Source organism: Macaca fascicularis, chromosome 16 (assembly GCF_037993035.2).
Source record: "Macaca fascicularis isolate 582-1 chromosome 16, T2T-MFA8v1.1".
Lineage (NCBI taxonomy): Eukaryota > Metazoa > Chordata > Mammalia > Primates > Cercopithecidae > Macaca > Macaca fascicularis.
In genome coordinates, this window is record NC_088390.1 from 47,977,137 (window position 1) to 48,001,587 (window position 24,451).

Here is a 24,451-nt window from a genome sequence, read left to right on the forward strand (position 1 = left end):
AGTTATAAGTGTCATTTATTTACACAAAATAGAATGATTTGTTTTCAAAGACAATTCAAAAAGGACATTTTGGCTTTATTTGTTACTCTCTTAATTTTGAAATTGCCCCTCTTCTCAGACACAATTCAAAAGAAAAACAGAGACCAAAATACAGCCGAATCCAAAATGTCCTATAATCCACAATTGCAACTTTAAACATAAACAAAGTAACTGCTAATATGTAATAAAAGAATAGCTATGTTGAGGCTGGGCGCAGTGGCTCACGCCTCTAATCTCAGCACTTTGGGAGGCCACGGCAGGCAGATCACGAGATCAGGAGTTCAAGACCAGCCTGGCCAACATGGTGAAACCCCGTCTCTACTAAAGATACAAAAAAAAAAAAAAAAAAAATTAGCCAGGCCTGGTGGCATGCACCTGTAATACCAGCTACTCAGGAGGCTGAGGTAAGAGAATCACTTGAATTGGGGAGGCGGAGATTGCAGTGAGCCAAGATCGTGCCTGTGCACTCCAGCCTGGGCGACAGGCCGAGACTCAGTCTCACAAAAAAAAAAAAAAAAAAAAAAGAATAGCTGTGTCGAGTAGAATTACAAACTTTTATAATTCTTTAGGGTTGATAATCTATCTTTAATGGAAAAATTCACAGAAAAAGAGAGGCAAGGTGTATTTTAACCTGCCTCAATAGGAAATGATTTTTTGAATGACAAAAATCAGCTAACTTTCTGAAAAACTGGTATCTAAATCACCTCATATCAACGGTATGTCCAAATAAGGTACCTAGTACATTTATCCTGAGGAAATTATTAAAAAGTGATAAGCTTTTAAGAAGCATTTACATGCTTATTAAGAATCCTAAAGTCGGCTGGGTGCAGCGGCTCATATCTATAATCCAGCACTTTGGGAGGCTGAGGTGGGCAGGTCACTTGAGGTCAGGCATTCGAGACCAGCCTGGTCAAAATGGTGAAACCCTGTCTCTACTAAAAATACAAAAGTTAGCCAAGTGTGGTGGCGCATGTCTATAATCCCAGCTACTTGGGAGGCTGAGGCAGGAGAATTGCTTGAATCAGGGAGGCGGATGTTGCAGGGAGCCGGTATCGCGCCACTGCACTCCAGCCTGGGTGACAGAGTGAGACTCCATCTCAAAAAACAAAAAAAGAATCCTAAAGTCAAAGGGGCATTAATTATTCAGGTTGAAAATCATCCTCAGGCCGGGCGCAGTGGCTCACACTTGTAATCCCAGCCCTTTGGGAGACCAAGGTGGATCACCTGAGGTCGGGAGTTGGAGACCAGACTGACCAACATGGAGAAACCTCGTCTCTACTAAAATTACAAAAAATTAGCCAGGCATGGTGGTGCATGCCTGTAATCCCAGCTACTTGGGAGGCTGAGGCAGAAGAATTGATTGATGAACCCAGGAGGCCGAGGTTGTGGTAAGCTGAGATCGCGCCATTGCACTCCAGCCTGGGCAACAAGAGCGAAACTCCATCTCAAAAAAAAAAAAAAAAAAAAAGTCCTCAAATTTCTAGGTAAAAATACCATTTTTATGCATCATGCCTCTTTAGAGATCTTTTTAAATGAAAACTAAACCAAAGAATCACTTGGCTCATGGCCCCAGTTGAGATGTAGCTTAACATATGGCTGAACTACATAGCTTGGGTCAGGAAGAAATAAGACAGAAGCACAATTTGTGCTCTAAAACTGAGCACACATATGAAACACTGTGTGGGGGTGTTGATTTATTACTCCACTCTACCACCAGATCATCTTGGCAAAGAGTAGTGTAATTCTGAATAATCTTGGCCTCGTATAATCATGAATATGCAAATTGGAGGAAAACCCACATAATATAAGGACACAGACAAAAGTATTTCTTTTAATAACTGTTGGAATATTATTCCATCATTAGTCTAAGGGTAAAAATCAGGTATTACTGGTGAAGGACAGGAGCTGGGGCATGAAACAGTACACCTAAGTTCAATTCCTAATATAAATTTGGCTATTCAAGATTTTTAGTTTCTGGATGGGTGCTGTGGCTCACACCTATAATCTCAGCACTTTGGGAGGCCAAGGTAGGTGGACTGCCTGAGCTTACGAGTTTGAGACCAGCCTGGGCAACATGGCGAAACCCCATCTCTACAAAAATTAGCTGGGTGTGGTGGTACATGCCTGTGGTCCCAGCTACTTGGGAGGCTGAGGTGGGAGGACTGCTTGAGCCCAGGAGGTTGAGGCTACAGTGAGCTGAGATCGCACCACTGCACTCTAGCCTGGGCAACAGAGTAAAACCCAGTCTCAAAAAAAAAAAAAAAAGATTTTTAGTCTTCCTCTCCAAATGAAAAATGTTCATTTTTATAACTATTTTTCACTGATAATGAATTTCTATTTCCATCCTTTTAAAATAAACTAAAATTTAAAAAGCATAAAAGCATACAAAATTTCATCCAACTTTTTTTTTTTTTTTTTGAGACAGAGTCTCACTTTGCTGTCCAGGCTGGAGTGCAGTGGTTCAATCTTGGCTCACTGCAACCTCTGCCTCCCAGGTTCAAGCGGTTCTCCTACCTCAGCCTCCCGAGTAGCTGGGATTACAGGTGCCTGCCACCATGCCTGGCTAATTTTTTTGTATTTTTAGTAGAGACAGGATTTCCCCATATTGGCCAGGCTGGTCTCGAACTCTCAACCTCAAGTGATCCACCTGCCTCGGCCTCCCAAAGTGCTGGGATTATAGGTGTCAGCCACCATGCCTGGCCTCATTTTTTTTTTTTTAAATATCTTAGAGATGGGGTCCCATTTTGTGGCCCAGCCTGGAGTGTAATAGCACAATCATAGCTCACTGCCACCCTGACTTCCTGGGCTCAAGCGGTTTTCCCAACCCTGGCCTCCCAAATAGCTAGAATTATAGGTGCCCACCACCACGCCCGGCTAATTTTTTATTTATCTATAGAGGTGATGTCTTGCCATTTTGGCCAGACTGTTCTCCAACTTTTGGGCTCAAGCTCATGCAACTTCAACAACTTAAAGATGCCAGGTTTCAAATGATAAAGAGCAAAACTACTTCAATTCTAATAAATGATGTCAATTTATTTTGATTACATAAAGTATGTACATTATTTATCATATATCCACAGGCTGGGAAAAAAAAAGTTTGAAGAAAAAAGATTTTACTTAAAAAAAGGAATAAGCTACATATTCAGATTGGCTAGCAATCAACGCAATACTACAATTACCTTCTAGAAACAGTCATCATAGAAGAAAAGAAATGAACTCTATTATAAAGTCAGCTATGGCTGGGTGTGGTGGCTCACGCCTGTAATCCCAGCACTTTGGGAGGCCAAGGTGGGAAGGTCACTTGAGGTCAAGAGTTCAAGACCAGCCTGGCCAAAATAGAGAAAGCCCGTCTCTACTAAAAATACAAAATTAGCAAGGCGTGGTGGCAGGCGCCTATAATACCAGCTACTCAGGAGGCTGAGACAAGAGAATCACTTGACCCCAGGAGGTGGAGGTTGAAGTGAGCCGAGATCTCACCATAGCACCTCAGCCTGGGCAAAAAGAGCGAAACTCCCTCTCAAAAAAAAAAAAGTTTATAAAGTCAGCTATAAAATGTAGATAATACTATTTCAGCCTATAGCCATACCACCCTGAATGTGCCCGATCTCATCTGGTAATACTATTTCAAAGAATTATGTGGAAAATAAAATAAAATATATATACATACACATACATACATGTATGTACACATACACATATATATGTATATACATGTGTATATATACATCTATATGTATACATATATATACATACATGTATATATACGTATACATACAGTGCTTTGCACAATAAAGGACAGTTAATAAATATTCAATAAATAGTAGCTATTATTTAATACTTATTCAGTTAACCTTTCTGGGCCTTGGTTTTCTGACTTTTAATAATAATCGGTATAGGTTCTGCAAATAATTATTGAAAAGATTATCTGAAATGTTGTAAAGTGCCTAGTAAAATACCTAGTACAAGCAAGCACTAAAATGACAGTATGAAAAATAAAAATTAAAATTAAAAAAGATCTTATGAGATGTAGAAAAAATATTATAGAACAGCAGATTTCCCCCAATCTATCTATATTCAATGTTGGTGTTGTACGTCATTTTCTTTTTTTGGGGGGGACAGAGTCTCACTCTGCCACCAGGCTGGAGGGCAGTGGCACAATCTTGGCTCACTGCAACCTCCACCTCCCAGGTTCAAGTGATTCTCCTGCCTCAGCCTCCTGAGTAGCTGGGACTAAAGGCATGTGCCACCATACCCAGCTAACTTTTTATTTTTAATAGAGACAGGGTTTCACCACGTTGGCCAGGATGGTCTTGATCTCCTGACCTCATGATCCACCTACCTCAGCCTCCCAAAGTGCTCGGATTACAGGTGTGACCCACTGCGTCCGGCCATGTATTTTATTTTCTAATTTCTTGGGAAGGATTTGTAAGAAGGTGAATTCATAAAAGGTTAACTCATGGTAAGCAAGATTTTCTGATCTCTTGGGTACCTTATCAATGCTAACTTCTAGAACTTGACAAAGAAGTCAAAGTTTTCCTCCTGATGAGTTCATAAAAAGATGAAATATCTTGCTCTGCTCCTATTATTTTTCTTCTTTTTTTTTTTTTTTTTTTTTTTTTTTGAGACGGAGTCTCGCTCTGTCGCCCAGGCTGGAGTGCAGTGGCCAGATCTCAGCTCACTGCAAGCTCCGCCTCCCGGGTTCCCGCCATTCTCCTGCCTCAGCCTCCCGAGTAGCTGGGACCACAGGCGCCGCCACCTCGCCCGGCTAATTTTTTGTGTTTTTAGTAGAGACGGGGTTTCGCCGTGTTAGCCAGGATGGTCTCGATCTCCTGACCTTGTGATCCGCCCGTCTCGGCCTCCCAAAGTACTGGGATTACAGGCTTGAGCCACCGCGCCCGGCCTATTTTTCTTCTTAAATGCATTTTATTAGTGAATATTTAATTATAGTCTGAAGAAGACTACTGTATACTAGCTCAGGCGTAATTCCTATGAAAAAATAAATGATGGAATGTGCTTTACAGAATAACCTAAAACTGGGAAAGTATAAACAATATGTTCAAAAGACTCTCAGCTGGAGAACTGTTGCCAAATCTTTACAATAAGGTTTGGTGCCAAGAAAAGAACTCCTTTTGTGGCTCTAGTATACAGCCACGTAACTTACAAAACTAGGGGAACTATCTCAAATTGTGATCATAGAAAAAAAATTAGGGGGAGGATTTACCAGACATATTGGTTTAAAGTAAAAAATTTGTTTAAATTAGGGGGAGACAGTCAATAGTAAAGCACTATGTATTGTGGGGAAAAAAACGTTACCTGAGCTCTTCGCAAATACCATTTTTAAAGAAGACACAAACTGCACGATCAGTTGCAAAAGATACATACAGAAGTGTAATCGATTCTGTTATGAGCTTCGGGTCTGCAAAACCTAACTTGGTCAGGCAAGATTTTTTTCAGTTTGTAAAACAACAAAGAAATATAGATTAAAAAATAGACGATTTCACTGGCTAGGCCCAATATGTATTTAAGTGACCCTTTATTCCATCTTTACCCGCATGCCTTTTAATTTCTCCCTTTATTAGAGCATTTCCAAACCAAGACCTCTAGGTTATACCAATTAATCACAAAGCAGAGAGGCTAGTATAAATCTGACATTTTCTAGAAGTATAGAAAAGACTTCACTGCTTTCAATGGCCTATTTTCAAGAAAATAAAAGCTGGTTTGTTCACTTGCTCAGCAGCTTTAAAAACAAATACAAAGATTTCATGCTGCCATACTTTTAAAGAACAATACTTGTGAAATGCAGGTAACTGGATAATAAAAGCCGGAGAGCAAAATACAAAATGAAAAAAAAGACACAATTTTATACAAGAAATACACTAAGGAACTAAGAAAAACCATTGTATGTTCCAAATAAATTAATTTTAAAGCTAACCTCAACAATTTTCCTTTTGTCCTGATTTTGTTCTTTTTTTTCAATCTCTTTCAGGAACACAGAGTACTCACCTCCTTCTACATGGCTAATAAATTATTTCAAAGAGCTTTAGAAAATGGCATTCCTTGGCCACCTACTCATTTCGGGTGCATGCGCCCCATCATTTAAATATTCCAGAGAATTTCCTATGTAGCTAAATATGCAGTAATAACAGCACATTTCTATGTTTGCTCTAGGTGATATCAGACAAGGCAACAAAAGTGTTACTTCATGGGTCATTGTATATCTCATCCACAGGACTAGCTCTAAGAAATCTGTAAGTGTTCATTCAGTGTAATTAACCCAATATTCAGAATTATTAACTTGTTTCTATACTGACCTTTGCTTTCGGTCCCAATGAAAGATTAGCCGTATTGTAGCAGCATGTCCCCAACTTTCCCCTAAGAGTAAAGAACATAATAACTGTATATTGCCTTACTGACTTGGTTATACATTTCTCAGAACCCCTCTGATCAAACATAATCTTACTTTATTTAACATAACAAAAGTTTACTTGCTTTCAAAAAACCTGGAAAATGAGTAATATCCTGAGATTACAAGATTTTTACCAATCTAGGGAAATAATGCAAATCATTATTCTCTATTTGCTTTTAGAAAACTTTATTGTCTGAGTCCATATGTGTGTCAATTTTCCATATCATCAAGCCTAACATATTTCTTTTTTTTTTTTTGAGGTGGAGTCTCGCTCTGTCGCCCAGGCTGGAGTGCAGTGGCGCGATCTCGGCTCACTGCAAGCTCCGCCTCCCGGGTTCCCGCCATTCTCCTGCCTCAGCCTCCCGAGTAGCTGGGACTACAGGCGCCGCCACCATGCCCGGCTAATTTTTTTGTATTTTTAGTGGAGACGGGGTTTCATTGTGTTAGCCAGGATGGTCTCGATCTCCTGACCTCGTGATCCGCCCGTCTCGGCCTCCCAAAGTGCTGGGATTACAGGCTTGAGCCACCGCGCCCGGCCAAGCCTAACATATTTCTGACCTCCAGAAGAAAAGTAAAACTCTGGTAAAATATTCTTTTTTTTTTTTTTGACATCAACAGAATATGTAATTAAGTTGTGGCATATTCATGTCATGGAAATGAACTACACTGTCATACAACAACATGGATGAATCCAAAAATAATAATGAGCAAAAGTTGTCAGTCATATACAGTATAATTCTATTTATATAAAAGCTATAAATAAGCGACTGTTGGGGATATACAGACAGTAAAATCTATAAAAGCTAGGTGACAATTATACAAAATTCAGGACAGTGGTTGCCTCTTTGGGGGAGAGTACACGAGGTTCCTGGGGTGTGGTAATGTTCCATTTGTCAAGCAATGGGCACCTGGACATTTATTATTGCTCTTCTAAATACACATTTTCATTTGTATATTCTATTTCACATTAAAAAGAAAAAAAGACCCAAAAAAAGCATTAGGTGTAACTCAAGATTTAAGCAATGGTGCTTGGGAGTACTATCGTATCATGTAGACATAGTGCAAGGAAATGAAAAGGTGGATATAATTTGTGAGGTAGAGATGATGGGCTCAGGATTGGACAAACTGAGCTCCTGAAATACAAGACTTTTATTATTAGTCATATTAGGTGTGAAACTGCCCTGAGATCACCATTTGCTTTTATGCTGGATTTGGAGGGCAAAGAGGGCAGTTGAACTCAGCAATTTACGTGTCCAGCACTGAAAATCTTCATGGTAAATAGGTTATATGTTAGGTTACTTCTCAGTCCCACTCAGCTCAAAGGGTTTGTCATTACCCTACTGATTTGCACTTCTAAGTCTTCTGCCTGTTGCATTCTGATGATCCATTTCTACGCAAGACACAGAATCTAAAGCTGAGACATAGCAATAGAAGACCAAAGAACAGACACAGCAACAAAGTTTGTATGAAACAAATCAGCCGGGCGCGGTGGCTCAAGCCTGTAATCCCAGCACTTTGGGAGGCCGAGACGGGCGGATCACGAGGTCAGGAGTTCGAGACCATCCTGGCTAACACGGTGAAACCCCGTCTCTACTAAAAAATACAAAAAACTAGCCGGGCGAGGTGGCGGGCGCCTGTAGTCCCAGCTACTCGGGAGGCTGAGGCAGGAGAATGGCGTAAAAACCCGGGAGGCAGAGCTTGCAGTGAGCTGAGATCCGGCCACTGCAGTCCAGCCTGGGCGACACAGCGAGACTCCGTCTCAAAAAAAAAAAAAAAAAAAAAACAAATCAGGAGGGTAGGAATGAGATTTTGATGTGCATCCTGGCCAAATTCCAGAACTAGCAAAGAGAGGTCCGGTTTCTAATTCCAATCACAGCAAATTCAGCCATCTTATTTTCACACAGAAGTGGTCTACATTGATTTTTAAATCTCTTTAAGGGATTAGGGAGCCTCTTAAATATAAAGGAAACTAAACTGATAGTAATGTAAAATGAGCAGTGACCTATCATACCAGCAAACACTGTCAAAAACAGAAAGCTAATAGTGGGACTGAAGTCTAGAACACAGGAGTTATGTTTATCCAGTGCTGCACTGTACAACAGGGCAGTCACTTGCCACATGTGGCAATTTAAATTTAAGTAAAATTCAATTAAACATTCCATTCCACAGCTGCACTAGCCACATTTTAAATGCCTCAATAGCCACATGTAGCAAGGGCTACTGCACTGAAGAGCACAGACATAGAACATTTCTATCATAACTGAAAGTTATATTGAACAATATCCTAGCAATATCCAAGATAAAGGGTGTTCTGCTAGTAAAGTAAGGTCGGCATCAGAATTATTACAACTTAAGCATAACATTCCTGAGGGCATCCATTTCCATTTATTTGCTTCTCTGCTCACCAACTCTGAACCCCTGCTTTCCCAACTTTCTGGTATCTGGGAAGAAAATAAACTGACTAGAAAACATAAATTTCACTGTTTGACAATTGTAATTCTCACTAAATTTATAAATTTGCTTTCTGATTTATCATGGCGTGCTGAAAGAATGAGTTTGAGAAAGGCTGAGTTTGATTACCCCTGAGTGGATCCAAACATTAGGAAGCTCTTAATTAAATGGGTGATAGAAAGTGACAAAAAGAGGTGGAAGAAACATGAGACTATTACACTCCCTTCCCTAACCTTCCTCCTTTTCATCCTGCTCACCTGGGCCAGGTTAGAATCTGTCCTTTGTACAGTACCCTGTACCTTTCTATTGTAACCTTTACGACATTATCTGTTTATAGAATGATCTATGCCATTAGTTGAAAACTAGTCCAGGGCAGAAACTTTTTTTTTTGAGACAGAGTTTTGCTCTTGTTGCCCAGGCTGGAGTGCAATGGCGCAATCTCAGCTTACTGCAACCTCTGCCTCCCAGGTTCAAGCGCTTCTCCTGCCTCAGCCTCCCGAGTAGCTGGGATCACAGGAATGTGCCACCGCACCCAGCTAATTTTGTATTTTTAGTAGAGACTGAGTTCTCCATGTTGGTCAGGCTGGTCTCAAACTCCCGAGCTCAGGTGATCCACCTACCTCGGCCTCCCAAAGTGCTGGGATTACAGGCATAAGCCACCGTGCCTGGCCAAAACTCTGGTAGAATACTCTTTAAGATTTTAGTGGAAATAAACCTTGAAGCATTGCATTCTAACAAAACCACGATATTCACTGTAATGTGATTTGTATTTAAGTGTATTCACCCTTCCTTCTCTCTAACACTGTGAACTCCCTGGGGGCAAGAATTTTGACACTATAGTTGCCAGACAGTAGATACGCACTTTTTTAAGAGTCTTACTCTGTCCCCCAGGTTGGAGTGCAGTGGCACGATCCCAGCACACTGCAGCCTGTGCCTCCCAGGTTCAAGCAATTCTCATTCCTCAGCCTCCCAAGTAGGGGGGATTACAAGTGTGCGCCACCATGTCCGGCTAATTTTTTGTATTTTTAGGAGAGACAGGGTTTCACCATGTTGACCAGGCCAGTCTTGAACTCCTGGTCTCAAGTGATCCGCCTCGGCCTCCCAAGGTGTTGGGATTACAGGTGTGAGAGGCTGTGTCTGGCCACTCAATAAATGTTAAATAACTAAAAGGAACAGCCAGTATTTAAGGGTACTGTGCTTAGTGCTAAGATTAACCAGTGAACAAGACAAATACAGTCTGCTTTCATGAAGCTATAGTATTCAATGAGAATCAAATGAAAGAAATAAGAAAAACTGTGATTAACTAAAATGTTTATCTGGAAAATCAAACGAAAGAGATAAGAAAAACTGTGATTAACTAAAATGTTTATCTGATTAATTACCCACCTAATGCAGGAACGAGCAAGGCCTGATTTTTATCAATCTTTGTTGTCATCTGATTGGTTAAAATTACCTACAAAAACAAAATGTAAGAAAATTAGGTGAGTCTCCTTAAAAATTATCAAGTAGACCAGCCCGGCCAAGATTGTGAAACCCCATCTCTACTAAAAATACAAAAATTAGCCAGGCATGGTGGCATGCACCTGTAATCCCAGCTACTCGGGAGGCTGAGGCAGGAGAATAACTTGAACCTGGGGCAGGCAGAGGTTGCTGTGAGCCAAGATCAGTCCACTTCACTCCAGCCTGAACAAAAGAGCGAAACTCTGTCTCACTAAATAAATAAATAAATACATACATAAATAATTAATCAAGTAAACAGTCTTGTGATTTTAGTAATCTGAAAATAATCTACCTATTACAGACAGCCATTTAAGTAATACAAATTTTTCTGATAAAAAATTTTTAAAATATACTCATAAAAAGATGGAGTTATCTGAAAATATGATTCTACTGATCATAAAATATTTTATTTTCATACTTTAGAGATGAGGTCTTGCTATGTTGCCCAGGTTGTCCTTGAAGTCCTAGACTCACATGATCTTCCCACCTCAGCCTCTTGAATAGCTGGGACTAAAGGTGTTTGCCAAATCTAGCTCATAAAACTTTTTTTTTTTTTTAAAGACACAGGGTCTTGCTGTGTTACCCAGGCTGATCTTGAACTCTGAACTCCTGGACTCACACAATCCTCCTGCCTCAGCCTCCCAAAGTGCTGGGATTACAGGCATAAGCCACTGTACTTGACCTATAAAAAACTTTTAAAAAAATTAGCTGGGCATGGTGGTGCACAACTGTAGTCCCAGTTACTCAGGAGGCTGAGGTAAGAGAATTGCTTGAGCCCAGGAGGTTGAGGCAGCAGTGAGCCATGATCCTGTCACCGTACTCCAGCCTGGCGAACAAGTAAGACCTTGTCTCAAAAAAGAAAGATTGAGTCTCGCTCTGTTGCCCAGACTGGAGTGCAATGGTGCGATCTCAGCTCACTTCAATCTCCACCTCCCAGGTTCAAGCAATTCTCCTGCCTCAGCCTCCCAAGTAGCTACGATTACAGGTGCCTGCCACCATGCCTGGCTAATTTTTGCATTTTTAGTAAAGACGGGGTTTTAATATGTTGGCCAGCCTGTTCTAGAACTCCTGACCTCAAGTGATCCACCCACCTCAGCCTCCCAAAGGGCTGGGATTATAAGCATGAGTCACTGTGCCTGGCCTGAGTCCATGTTCTTTATCATTATTGCCTCCCTAGAATATTTTTATTGAAAGGAATATGAAATCCTTAATAAATACCTCAGTTTTTATACTTTTAGGAAGGAGGCAAATATAGTATTACTGTTTATAATTTTATAGGAAAAAAGGAAACTGAGGCAACAAATTATGAGAAGAGACTTAAAACTCATTTTAAAAAGTACAATATAAGTAGATGAACTAGGAAAAAAAAAAATCCTAGTAGTCAGGTCAAATGACTCCAAATTATGATTATGCTAGTTGGCTAGTAACAGCCACAGGTGTTGCTTTGCAACTCACAGATGGCCCTCCAGGTTTCATATTGCTAATTCTCTTTGTATAAATACTGACCTACAAAAAAGGTTCCAGGTTTTGAAAGACAGTAATTTTAAATAAAAGCAAGGAAAACAAAAGTGTTTAAGGTTGACTTAACATAGAAGTCAGATCTGTTATCTTTCCACCCAAAAATCTCCAGAAATGGTTACTTTATATACTCTTCTAATACATATCTTCCCTCCAGAAAAAAGAGTTAATATTGGAAACTAAAACTGATAACGAAATTCTTTGAAAAGCAGTAAGAAAAAGGTGTCTGCTCTGAAAATGAGTATTTTACATAAGAAAACTGAAAAACAGCCCAGGAGCGGTGGCTCAGGCCTATAATTCCAGCACTTTGGGAGGCCAAGGCAGGCAGATCACCTGAGGTCAGGAGTTCGAGACCAGTCTGGCCAACATGGCGATACCCCATCTCTACCAAAAACACAAAAAATTAGCCGGACATTGGGGCAGGCACCTGTAACCCCAGCTACTTGGGAGGCTGAGGCATGAGAATCGCTTAAATCCAGGAGGCAGAGGTTGCAGTGAGCCAAGACTGTACCACTGCACTCCAGCCTGGGCAACGAGAGCAAGACTCCATCGCAAAAAAAAAGAAAAAGAAAAAGAAAAAGAAAAAGAAAACTGAGAAAGAAACAAAAGGTTGTTTGGCTGTTCCCATTGCAGTGGTAACACCCTAACATTTCTGTCCGGCCACAAAGGAGAAATCTGTGATCCACCTAGATCTCAATTAGAAACCAAGTGAATGACAAGATTTTCTTCCAGTTCCCCTCCCCTTACATGCCACAGGGCATTCTCCATTTGTTACCTCTCACTAGGCACCTTAGAAAAAGCTAAGCAGGAATTTAAATTGGAAGCTTTTCTTTCTTTTTTTTTTTTGAGACAAGGTCTCATTCTGTTGCTCAGGCTGGAGTACAATGGCATGATCTTGGCTCACTGCAACCTCCGCCTCCTGGGTTCAAGTGATTCCCCTGCCTCAGCCTCCTGAGTAGCTGGGATTACAGGTGTGAGCCACCACGCCTGGTTAAGTTTGTATTTTTAGTAGAGGTGGGGTTTCTCCATGTTGGTCAGGCTGATCTTGAACTCCCGACCTCAGGTGATCTGCCCACCTCGGCCTCCCAAAGTGGTAGGATTAAAGGCATGAGCCACCACACCCGGCCGGCAGCTTTTCTTAAGAGTATTTTTTAGAAATGGGGTCTCGCCGGGCGCAGTGGCTCAAGCCTGTAATCCCAGCACTTTGGGAGGCCGAGACGGGCGGATCACGAGGTCAGGAGATCGAGACCATCCTGGCTAACATGGTGAAACCCCGTCTCTACTAAAAAATACAAAAAACTAGCCGGGCACAGTGGCGGGCGCCTGTAGTCCCAGCTACTCGGGAGGCTAAGGCAGGAGAATGGCGGGAACCCAGGAGGCGGAGTTTGCAGTGAGCTGAGATCTGGCCACTGCACTCCAGCCTGGGCGGCAGAGCGAGACTCCGTCTCAAAAAAAAAAAAAAAAAAAAAAAAAAAATTGAAATGGGGTCTCACTCTGTCACCCAGGCTGGGGTGCAACGACACAATCATAGCTTACTGCAGCCTTGAAGTCCTGGGCTCAAACAATCTTCCTGCCTCAGCTTCCCTAGTAGCTAGAACTATAGGCAAGCACCACCATGCCTAACTAATTTTTAAATTATTTGTAGAGACAGGGTTTGGCTATGTTGCCCAGACTAACCTTGAACTCCTGGCCTCAAGTGATCCTCCCACCTTGGCCTCCCAAAGTGCTGGGATTATAGGCATGAGCCACTGTGCCTGGCCCACATGTAGCTTTTAAAAGTTAAATTAGCCGGGCGCGGTGGCTCACGCCTGTAATCCCAGCACTTTGGGAGGCCGAGGCAGGCGGATCACAAGGTCAGGAGATCGAGACCACGGTGAAACCCTGTCTCTACTAAAAATACAAAAAATTAGCCGGGCGCGGTTGTGGGCGCCTGTAGTCCCAGCTACTCGGGAGGCTGAGGCAGGAGAATGGCGTGAACCCGGGAGGCGGAGCTTGCAGTGAGCTGAGATCGCGCCACTGCACTCCAGCCTGGGCGACAGAGCGAGACTCCGTCTCAAAAAAATAAATAAATAAAAAAAAAAAAATAAAAATAAATAAAAGTTAAATTAGCCGGGTGTGGTGGCTCACGCCTGTAATCCCAACACTTTGGGAGCCGAGGTGGGCAGATCATGAGATCAGGAGATCGAGACCATCCTGGCTAATACGGTGAAACCCCGTCTCTACTAAAAATACAAAAAATTAGCCAGGCGTGGTGGCATGTGCCTATAGTCCCAGCTACTCGGGAGGCTGAGGCAGAAGAATGGTGTGAACCCAGGAGGCAGAGCTTGTAGTGAGCTGAGATCGCACCACTGCACTCCACCACTGCACTCCAGCCTGGGCGACAGAGCGAGACTCAATCTCAAAAAAAAAAGGTAAATTAGAGGCCAGGCGTGGTGGTTTATGCCTGTAATTCCAGCACTTTGGGAGGCTGAGGCGGGCAGATCACAAGGTCAGGATATCGAAGCCATGCTGGCTAACACAGTGAAACCCCGTCTCAACTAAAAATACAAAAAGTTAGCCGGGCGTGATGGCAAGCACCTGTAGTCCCAGCTACTCGGGAGGCTGAGGCAGGAGAATCGCATGAACCTGAGAGGAGGCTGCAGTGAGCCAAGATGGTGCCACTGTACTCCAGCCTGGGCGAGAGAGTGAGACTCCATCTCAAGAAAGAAATAAATAAATAAGTTAAATTAAAACTATAAAGTCAGCAGCTCAGTAGTATTAGCTATATTTCAAGTGCTGAACAGTCATGCAGCTACTGTACTAGACTGTACATTTTCATCTTTCCATCAGATCTACTGGACAGTGCTGGTTTAGACAGAGTAGTTTACCCATTATGTACCTTCAGGAAAATATAAATCAAACTACTGATTTACCAGGTATTCAACCTACCAAAATTAGAATTTCCGATTATTAGCAAATATTTATATAGTAATTATATTACTTTTGCAAAACGATTGGCCTCCGTGATACAACTGAAAATTATTATGTGATTATGCCAAGCTTCTAAAAAATAGTGTTTTTTTTTTTTTTTTTTTTTTTAAGACAGAGTCTTGCTCTGTTGCCCAGGCTCAAGTGCAGTAGCACAACCTCGGCTCACTGCAACCTCTGCCTCCTGGGTTCAAGTGATTTTCCTGCCTCAGCCTCCTAAGTAGCTAGGATTTCAGGTGCCCGCCACCAGGCTTGGCTAAATTTTGTATTTTTAGTAAAGACAGGGTTTCACTATGTTGGCCAGGCTGGTCTCGAACTCCTGACCTCAGGTGATCCACCCAGCTCGGCCTCCCAAAGTGCTGTGATTACAAGAGTGAGCCACCATACCGGGCCAAAAATTTAAAACGTAAAGTAACAATCACTTGAAATTATGAACTTCAGGCCGGGCACGGTGGCTCAAGCCTGTAATCCCAGCACTTTGGGAGGCCGAGGCGGGCGGATCACGAGGTCAGGAGATCGAGACCATCCTGGCTGACACGGTGAAACCCCGTCTCTACTAAAAAATACAAAAAAATAGCCGGGCGAGGTGGCGGGCGCCTGTAGTCCCAGCTACTGGGGAGGCTGAGGCAGGAGAATGGCGTGAACCTGGGAGGCGGAGCTTGCAGTGAGCTGAGATCCGGCCACTGCACTCCAGCCTGGGCGGCAGAGCGAGACTCCGTCTCAAAAAAAAAAAAAAGCAATTATGAACTTCAGAGCTTTAAAAATATTTCTGCCATCCAATGTCCTTCAACCAATGAACAGATAAACAAAATGTGATATATCCATAAAATGCAAAATTATTCAGTCATTAAAAAGACATTGATAGGTGCTAAAATACAGATAAACCTTGAAAACATGTTAAGTGAAAGAAGTCAGACATAAAAGGCCACATACTGTCTGATCTGCTTATATAAAATGTCAAGAAAAGACAAATTCACAGAAACACAAAGCATACTAATGGTTATGAGGGACTGAGGGAGGGTAGAATGGAGAATGACAGTTAATGAAAAAGGTTTTGGTTTTTTTTGAGACAAGAGTTTCACTCTTGTTGTCCAAGCTGGAGTGCAATGGCGCCGTCTTGGCTCGCTGCAACCTCCGCCTCCCAGTTTCAAGCGATTTTCCTGCCTCAGCCTCCAGAGTAGCTGAGTAGTACGTGGGCACCCACCACCACAACCGGCTAATTTTTTTGTAGTTTTAGTAGAGAAAGGGTTTCACCACGTTGGCCAGGCAGGTTGCAAACTCCTGACCTCAGGTGATCCACCCACCTTGGCCTCCCAAAGTGCTGGAATTACAGGGGTGAACCATTGCGCCCAGTCGAAAAGAGGGTTTTTTTTTTTTTTTAAAATCTGGAACTGTGAGTTTCCCAGAACCAGAATTACTTTCTCCATAGGGTACAAAGTTATAGTTGACCATAAGAAAAATTTGCATGAGATTTGAAAAGTGAGTCAAGGAGCAAACACTAAATATTCTGAAATTCATTGTGAGGTGGTTTCTTTTTTGGGGTGATGGAAATATTCTAAAATTATACAGTGGTGATGTTTGCAAAACTCTGTGGATACACTGAAAATCACTGAATTGTACATGTTGCAAGGATGAATTTTATAGTATATGGATTATGTCATTAAAGCTGTTTAAAAAATTATGCCAATAATAAAAAAAACATATATATATATATATATATATATATATATATGTTTTTTTTTTTTTTTTTTGAGACGGAGTCTTGCTCTGTCACCCAGGCTGGAGTGCAGTGGCCGGATCTCAGCTCACTGCAAGCTCCGCCTCCCGGGTTTAGGCCATTCTCCTGCCTCAGCCTCCCGAGTAGCTGGGACTACAGGCGCCCGCCACCTCGCCCGGCTATTTTTTTGTATTTTTTAGTAGAGACGGGGTTTCACCATGTTAGCCGGGATCGTCTCTCGATCTCCTGACCTCGTGATCCACCCATCTCGGCCTCCCAAAGTGCTGGGATTACAGGCTTGAGCCACCGCGCCCGGCCAAAAAAAACATATTTTTAAAGGACTTTCCCTATATCGATTTGGCAAAGATTTAAAAGACTAGTACCTGGCGGGGCGTGGTGGCTCACGCCTATAATCCCAGCACTTTGGGAGGCCAAGGCGGGCGGATCACCAGGTCAGGAGATTCAGACCATTCTGGCTAACACGGTGAAACCCGTTTCTACTAAAAATATAAAAAATTAGCCAGGCATGGTGGCAGGCGCCTGTAGTCCCAGCTACCCAGGAGGCTGAGGCAGGAGAATCTCTTGAACCCAGGAGGCACAGGTTGCAGTAAGCCGAGATCGAGCCACAGCACTCCAACCGGGGCAACAGAGCAAGACTCCATTTCAAAGACATAAATAAATTAAACGACTGGTACCCAAAGTTGGTAAAGATATGGGAAAACAAGAGTTCCCATTCATTGCCGTAGAGACATACTTTGGAGCATAGTTTCTGAGGGTAATTTTATAATATAAAACAAAATGTTCAAAAATCTATTCCTTTGGCTTAATATTTTCACTTTAAGAAATTTATTCTAGGCTAGGTGTGGTGGCTCATGCCTGTAATCCCAGCACTTTGGGAGGCAGAGGAGGGTGGATCACTTGAGGCCAGGAGTTTGAGACCAGCCTGGCCAACATGGTGAAACCCCACCTCTACTAAAAATACAAAAACCAGCCAGGTGTGGTGGTGCATGCCTGTAATCCCAGCTATTCGGGAGACTGTGGAATGAGAAGCTCTTGAACCTGGGAGGGGGAGACTGCAGTGAGCCAAGAGTGTGACGCTGTACTCCAACCTGGGTGACAGAGGAAGACTCTGTCTAAAACAGGAAAAAAAAAAAAGAGACAATCAATAAGGAGGTGGTTAAAAAAACTACACTACAGGCTGTGCACAGTGGCTCATGCCTAGGGAAGGTTGAAGCAGGAGGATCCCTTAAGCCCAGGAGTTCAAGAACAGCCTAGGCAACATAGTGGGACCTCATCTCTACAAAAAACTTATTTATTTATTTATTTTGGAGATAGAGTCTCACTGTGTCTCCCCAGCTGGAGTGCAATGGTATGATCTTGGCTCACTGCAACCTCCACCTCCTGAGTTCAAGTGATTCTCCTGCCTCAGCCTCCCAAGTAGCTAGGACTACAGGTAAGCACCACCATGTCCAGCTAATTTTGGTATTATTAGTAGAGACAAGGTTTCAACATGTTGGCCAGGCTGGTCTTGAACTCCTGACCTCAAGTGATCTGCTCGCCCCGGCCTCCCATAGTGGCGGGGTTACAGGTGTGAGCTTCCACACCCAGCCTCTACAAAAAATTTTAAAAATGACTGGGTGTGGTGGTGTGTGCCTGTAGTCTCAGTTACTCAGGAGGCTGAAGTGAAAGGATTGCTTAAGCCCAGGAGATTGAGGCTACAGTGAACCAAGATCATGCCACTGCACTCTAGCCTGGGTGACAGAGCGAGACTCTGTTTCAAAAAAAAAACCCAGCCGGGCGCGGTGGCTCACGCCTGTAATCCCAGCACTTTGGGAGGCCGAGGCGGGCGGATCACAAGGTCAGGAGATCGAGACCACGGTGAAACCCCGTCTCTACTAAAAATACAAAAAATTAGCCGGGCGCGGTGGCGGGCGCCTGTAGTCCCAGCTACTCAGGAGGCTGAGGCAGGAGAATGGCGTAAACCCAGGAGGCAGAGCTTGCAGTGAGCCGAGATCGCGCCACTGCACTCCAGCCTGGGCGACAGAGCGAGACTCCGTCTCAAAAAAAAAAAAAAAAAAACCCCAAAACAAATACAAATACAAAAAAAACCTATGCTACAGTCAAACAACAAAATACTATGCAGTTATTAGCGCAAAGCAGACTTATTAGTGTACATAGAAGAAAAAAAGTAGTGTACGTGGAAAGATGTTCACAATATATTAAGTGAAAAACAGAAAACTGCTTTGCACAATAGCATGTATAATATGACCTCATTTTCATTTCTTTTTGTGTTTTTGAAGACAGGGTCTTGCTCTGCTGCCTAGGCTGGAATGCAGTGGTGCGATCTCAGCTCACTGCAACCTTTGCCTCCCAGCCTCAAGCAATCCTCCTCCCACCTCAGCCTCTCAAGTAGCTAGGACTATGGGTGCGTGCCACTATGCTTGGCTAACATTTTTTTTTAAATTTGTAGCAATGAGGTCTCACTATATTTCCCAGGCTGGTCTCAAATTCATGGGCTCAAGTGATCCTCCCACCTTGGCCTCCCCAAGTGCTGGGATTACAGGCCTAAGCCACTGCAGTGGCATGACCTCTTTTTCTTTTTTTTTTGAGATGGAGTCTTGCTCTGTCGCCCAGGCTGGAGTGCAGTGGCGCGATCTCAGAACACTGCAAGCTCTGCCTCCCAGGTTCATGCCATTCTCCTGCCTCAGCCTCCCAAGTAACTGAAATTACAGGTGCCCACCACCACACCCGGCTAATTTTTTGTATTTTTAGTAGAGACGGGGTTTCACCGTGTTAGCCAGGACAGTCTTGATCTCCTGACGTCATGATCCACCTGCCTCAGCCTCCCAAAGTGCTGGGATTACAGGCCTGAGCTACCACGCCTGGTCTATGACCTCATTTTCTAAAAAGTAAGTTTGTGGGACGGGCGCGGTGGCTCACGCCTGTAATCCCAGCACTTTGGGAGGCCGAGGCGGGAGGATCACGAGGTCAGAAGATTGAGACCGTCCTGGCTAACACGGTGAAACCCCGTCTCTACTAAAAATACAAAAAATTAGCCGGGCCTGGTGGTGCATGCCTGTAGTCCCAGCTACTCGGAGGCTGAGGCAGGAGAATGGTGTGAACCCAGGAGGCAGAGCTTGCAGTAAGCCGAGATGGTGCCACTGCATTCCAGCCTGGGCGACAAAGCGAGACTCCGTCTCAAAAAAAAATAAAATAAAATAAAAAGTAAGTTTGTATATGTGTAAATTCTGCAAAAATATTTACACCAGACAACAATATTTACACCATCTCTGAGTAATGAATAATCGCTTTCTACATTTCTTATTGTTTAGATCTTTTTTTTTTTTACAAAAAGCATACATAACTTAAAATTTTTCTTTTGTTTTTTCTTTGAGACGGAGTCTTACTCTCTCACCCAGGCTGGAGTGCAGTGGTGCGCTCTCGGCTCACTGCAACCTCCGCCTTCTGGGTTCAAACAATTCTCTTGCCTCAGCCTGAGTAGCTGGGATTACAGGTGCGCACCACCAAGCCTGACTAATTTTTGTATTTTTAGTAGAGATGGTTTCACCACGTTGGTCAGGCTGGTCTCGAACTCCTGACCTCATGATCCACCCACCTCAGTCTCCCAAAGTGCTGGGATTACAGACGTGAGCTGCTGTGCCTGGCCAATTATTCTTATTTTATGTAATTTTTTTTTTAGAGATGGGATCAGGCTTTGTTGTCCAGGCTGGCCTCAAACTCCTGGCTTCAGGCGATCCTCCCACTTTGGCCTTCCAAAAGTATTGGGATTACAGGTATGAGCTACCACATCTGGCCTTAAAATTATAAAATACATTATCAAAAGCCATACATGTTATATATAAGCTAATTGGGAAAAAAACCTTCAAGCAAAGAAATTATAAAGTAAGAAAGGGAAAGTGTGTCCTTAACCCTACAAAATTCCATCCTTTGAAGTAGCCAAGGCCGGGCACAGTGGCTCATGCATGTAATCCTAGCACTTTAGGAAGCTGAGGCCGGCAGATGATCGCTTGAGCCGAAGAGTTCATGACCAGCTGGGCAACATGGTGAAACCCCATCTCTACAAAAAAAAAAAAAAAAAAAAAAATACAAAGTGGGAGAATCACTTGAGCCCGGGATGTCGAGGCTGCAATGAGCCCTCACTGCACCACTGCACTTCAGTAAGATTCTGTCTCCAAAAAAAAAATAAAAAAGAAGTAGCCAATGTTAATGTTTTGGTCCTTTCATATCATTCTCTTCATATATACAAATATAAATGCATACATATAATTTTGTTTTCTCTAAACTGAGATTACACTAAATATATTTTATATACAACCTAAATTTCTTCTCAGTAACCTATATGTAAATATCTTCTTCCATGTTAGGACGTTTATATTTACATCACTCTTTTTTTTTTTTTTTTTTTGAGACGGAGTCTCGCTCTGTCTCCCAGGCTGGAGTGCAGTGGCGCGATCTCGGCTCACTGCAAGCTCCGCCTCCCGGGTTCACGCCATTCTCCTGCCTCAGCCTCCCCAGTAGCTGGGACTACAGGCGCCCACAACCGCGCCCGGCTAATTTTTTGTATTTTTAGTAGAGACAGGGTTTCACCGTGGTCTCGATCTCCTGACCTTGTGATCCGCCCGCCTCGGCCTCCCAAAGTGCTGGGATTACAGGCGTGAGCCACCGCGCCCGGCCTACATCACTCTTCTTAAACACTACCTACTATTTGATGTTATTGTTTGGATTGCTTTTTTAGTCAGAAAAGGTGAAGCTATTTCTGTTAAAATAAAAACATAACTATGCAACCCATTAGTCTTGAGTGCCCCCTACTGGAGGCTCTTCACTGATATTAACAAAAGGCTAAATTACGATTAATTTAAGCAAGAAGTAATTCAAACACAGGGCACTATGCTTTTCAGCACATGGCAAAAAATCTGGAAATTAAAAGAAAAAAGTATGCTTTAAAATTATTTTACTGAGAAAGTTCTTTATTTACTTATGATGCATTATAGGTATGTGCTAAAGTCTCTCCAATTAAGGCAAAGACAAAGAAACCAAATTTAGCAGTTTGACCTTACATCTTACTACCAGACAAATGTGTGTATTTGTGTCAGTGGTGAGTGAGATGGGGATTCAGGGTGGGAAGTAATGGCGAACAGGTAGTTAAAGAGGAGTGAGGTAAAACTTTAAAAAAAAAATCTCTTCCCTTCTGAACTGATATATACTTCTCTCCTCACATTTCAAATCTTCAAGAGGTATTTGGCTCTACCTCAAAGCACCTCGGTTGTTTACACTAGGTAATGTTTCGATCCATCTGAATCTGTGATTACATACCACATAATAATCAAAGACTCAGAGTAGAAGAAAACCAGCGATATTGGAAGAGTTAACCTGAAAAACATCCAAAGTATATTTAAACAAAGAAGACACTGCAATTAACAAAGGTGGCACTTCTTTATCAAACAAAATCCTTTTTTTTCTCTCGAGACGGAGTCTTGCTGTTGCCCAGGCTGGAGTGCGATGGTGCGTTCTCCGCCCACTGCAACCTCTGCCTCCTGGGTTCAAACGATTCTCCTGCCTCAGCCTCCCGAGTAGCTGAGATTACAGGGGCATGCCACCACGCCCGGATAATTTTTTGTATTTTTTTTTTTCAGTAGACACAGAGTTTCACCATGTTGGCCAGGCTAGTCTCAAACTCCTGACCTCATGATTCACCTGCCTTTGCCTCCCAAAGTGCTAGGATTACAAGCGTGAGCCACTGCGCCCAACCACAAAGTCCATTTTTAAAAATGACATATTAATTATGCTTGTTTTCCAGAAAAACTGACACTTATGACCAGAATTTTTTAATAGAAACCAAAACCAAACTGAAACTTTACTCAAAACTGCATGTCTATATTATTTGTCAGACAAATGCTATTTTGATATTTCTAGACATTAACATTTTATACAGTCTTGACTTTGTTCTAAAATTCTCTTCACTAGTTAATACTTACAGCTAATCTGTGATTATTTGCAAGGCTGATCATTTGCTGGGCTAGGCCATTTAATAACCGAGTACGAAGAGACAGGTCATCTAGGTCATGACGAAACGGAAAAGCAATACCATCCACTATCACTAGTCGAACCTAAATACAGAAGAGATAATATTAGATTTGGTATCAAAAATAAAATAATAAAAATGACATCCAAAAACCATAGTCCGTTACAGGAAAAAATCTTAAAACCCAGGGCTTTATTTCCAACTGTCTAAAAAATGGCTTTCTTTTGAAAAGTTACAAAGCTATTCACCCAATACTTTCTGCGGTAATCACTAAAAGTTAAAATGGACTCTGCTTTGATAATTTCTCAACTTTAAAAAAGTAATTCAAAGGCCAGTCACGACGGCTCACACCTGTAATCCCAACACTTTGGCAGGCCGAGGCAGGTGGATCACGAGGTCAGGAGTTCAAGACCAGCCTGGCCAAGATGGTGAAACTCCATCTCTACTAAAACTACAAAAATTAGCTAGGCGCAGTGGCAGGCACCTGTAACCCCAGCTACTCGGGAGGCTGAGGCAGGAGAATCGCTTGAACCCTGGCAGCAGAGGTTGTGCCACTGCACTCCTGTCTGGGCAACAGAGTAAGACTTTGTCTCAAAAAAAAAAAAAAAAAAAAAGAAATTCAAAAAGAAAAAGGAATAATTATAATTTTCTTTTTTCTTTTTTTTGAGACAGAGTCTCGCTCTGTAACACAGGCTGGAGTGCAGTGGCGTGATCTCGGCTCACTGCAAGCTCCACCTCCCGGGTTCACACCATTCTCCTGCCTCAGCCTCCTGAGTAGCTGGGACTACAGGCGCCTGCCACCACACCCGGCTAATTTTTTTGTATTTTTTAGTGGAAACGGCGTTTCACTGTGTTAACCAGGATGGTCTCAATCTCCTGACCTCGTGATCCGCCCACCTTGGCCTTCCAAAGTGCTGGGATTACAGGCATGAGCCACTGCGCCCAGCCGAATAATTGTAATTTTCTTATAACTTGCCACTGTACACAGTCTTTACTGATAAAAAGCACATTTAAAGTATTTACAAAACATTCGGAAAAGGGGTAAAGAAAAAGTCTTGGTAAAACAACAAATTTGTCAATTAAACACACCAATTTTACCTTCAGGGTTCCTTTTATGTTTCTTGAAAAAAAAAAAAAACACCCCTTCAGGCTGGGTGCAGTGGCTCAAACCTGTAATCCCAGCACTTTGGGAGGCCGAGGCAGGTGGATCATGAGGTCAGGAGTTTGAGACCAGCCTGGCCAACATGGTGAAGCCTTGCCATGTACTTCAGCGTGGGGGACAGAGTAAAACCCTTTCAAAAGAAAGCCCTCCCAAAGCAAAACATAAACAGCGAGGTTAGAAGAATAAACCAATATATAAACCTTAAGATCACAAAATCAAAAAGCATCTAGAAACTAATCGAAATGTAAACAAACAAAAAACCCCAATGCTGTTTTTTTTTTCTATCTAGTGAGGGCTAGATTAAAGAAGAGGTTTTTATGAAGCTATGTCTAAGTCAGTCATTTTTTTTAAAGTATTTGTTTCTTCATTTAGAAGTATTAACTGACACATCCTTTCCTATATGCTAGTTACTGTTCCAGGCATTGGGGATGATATAGTAAATAAGAGAGAAGAATATAGTAAATAAAAGAGAAGGTCCCTGCTCTCTTGGAGTTTATGTTTTAGTGGAGTAAGGTACCATTAAATATGCAAACAAACACACGAATAAGGTAATTTCCAATAATTATAACAAAATAAAACCGGACGAAGTGATGAAGAATAGTTTAACACTAATAAAAAGCACAAAAATGCAAAAAAAAGTGGCATTAT

At 42.4% G+C, this 24,451-nt stretch overlaps 1 protein-coding gene across 11 annotated transcripts in view; it reads right to left on the reverse strand.

Annotated features, from left to right (window-relative positions):
- The window catches only part of RAD51C (RAD51 paralog C), a 45,540-nt gene that overhangs the window by 3,982 nt on the left and 17,107 nt on the right, over positions 1-24,451 (reverse strand). For 10 of the 11 annotated variants that reach the window (XM_074019143.1, XM_074019146.1, XM_074019140.1 and 7 more), the window contains 3 exons: positions 22,595-22,726; positions 10,283-10,349; positions 6,351-6,411 (listed from right to left, as the gene is read on the reverse strand). In XM_074019143.1, the coding sequence (XP_073875244.1) occupies positions 6,351-6,411; positions 10,283-10,349; positions 22,595-22,726 (260 nt within the window). The remainder of the gene's footprint in view (positions 1-6,350; positions 6,412-10,282; positions 10,350-22,594; positions 22,727-24,451) is intronic. The other variant, XM_074019148.1, reaches the window with a different exon arrangement.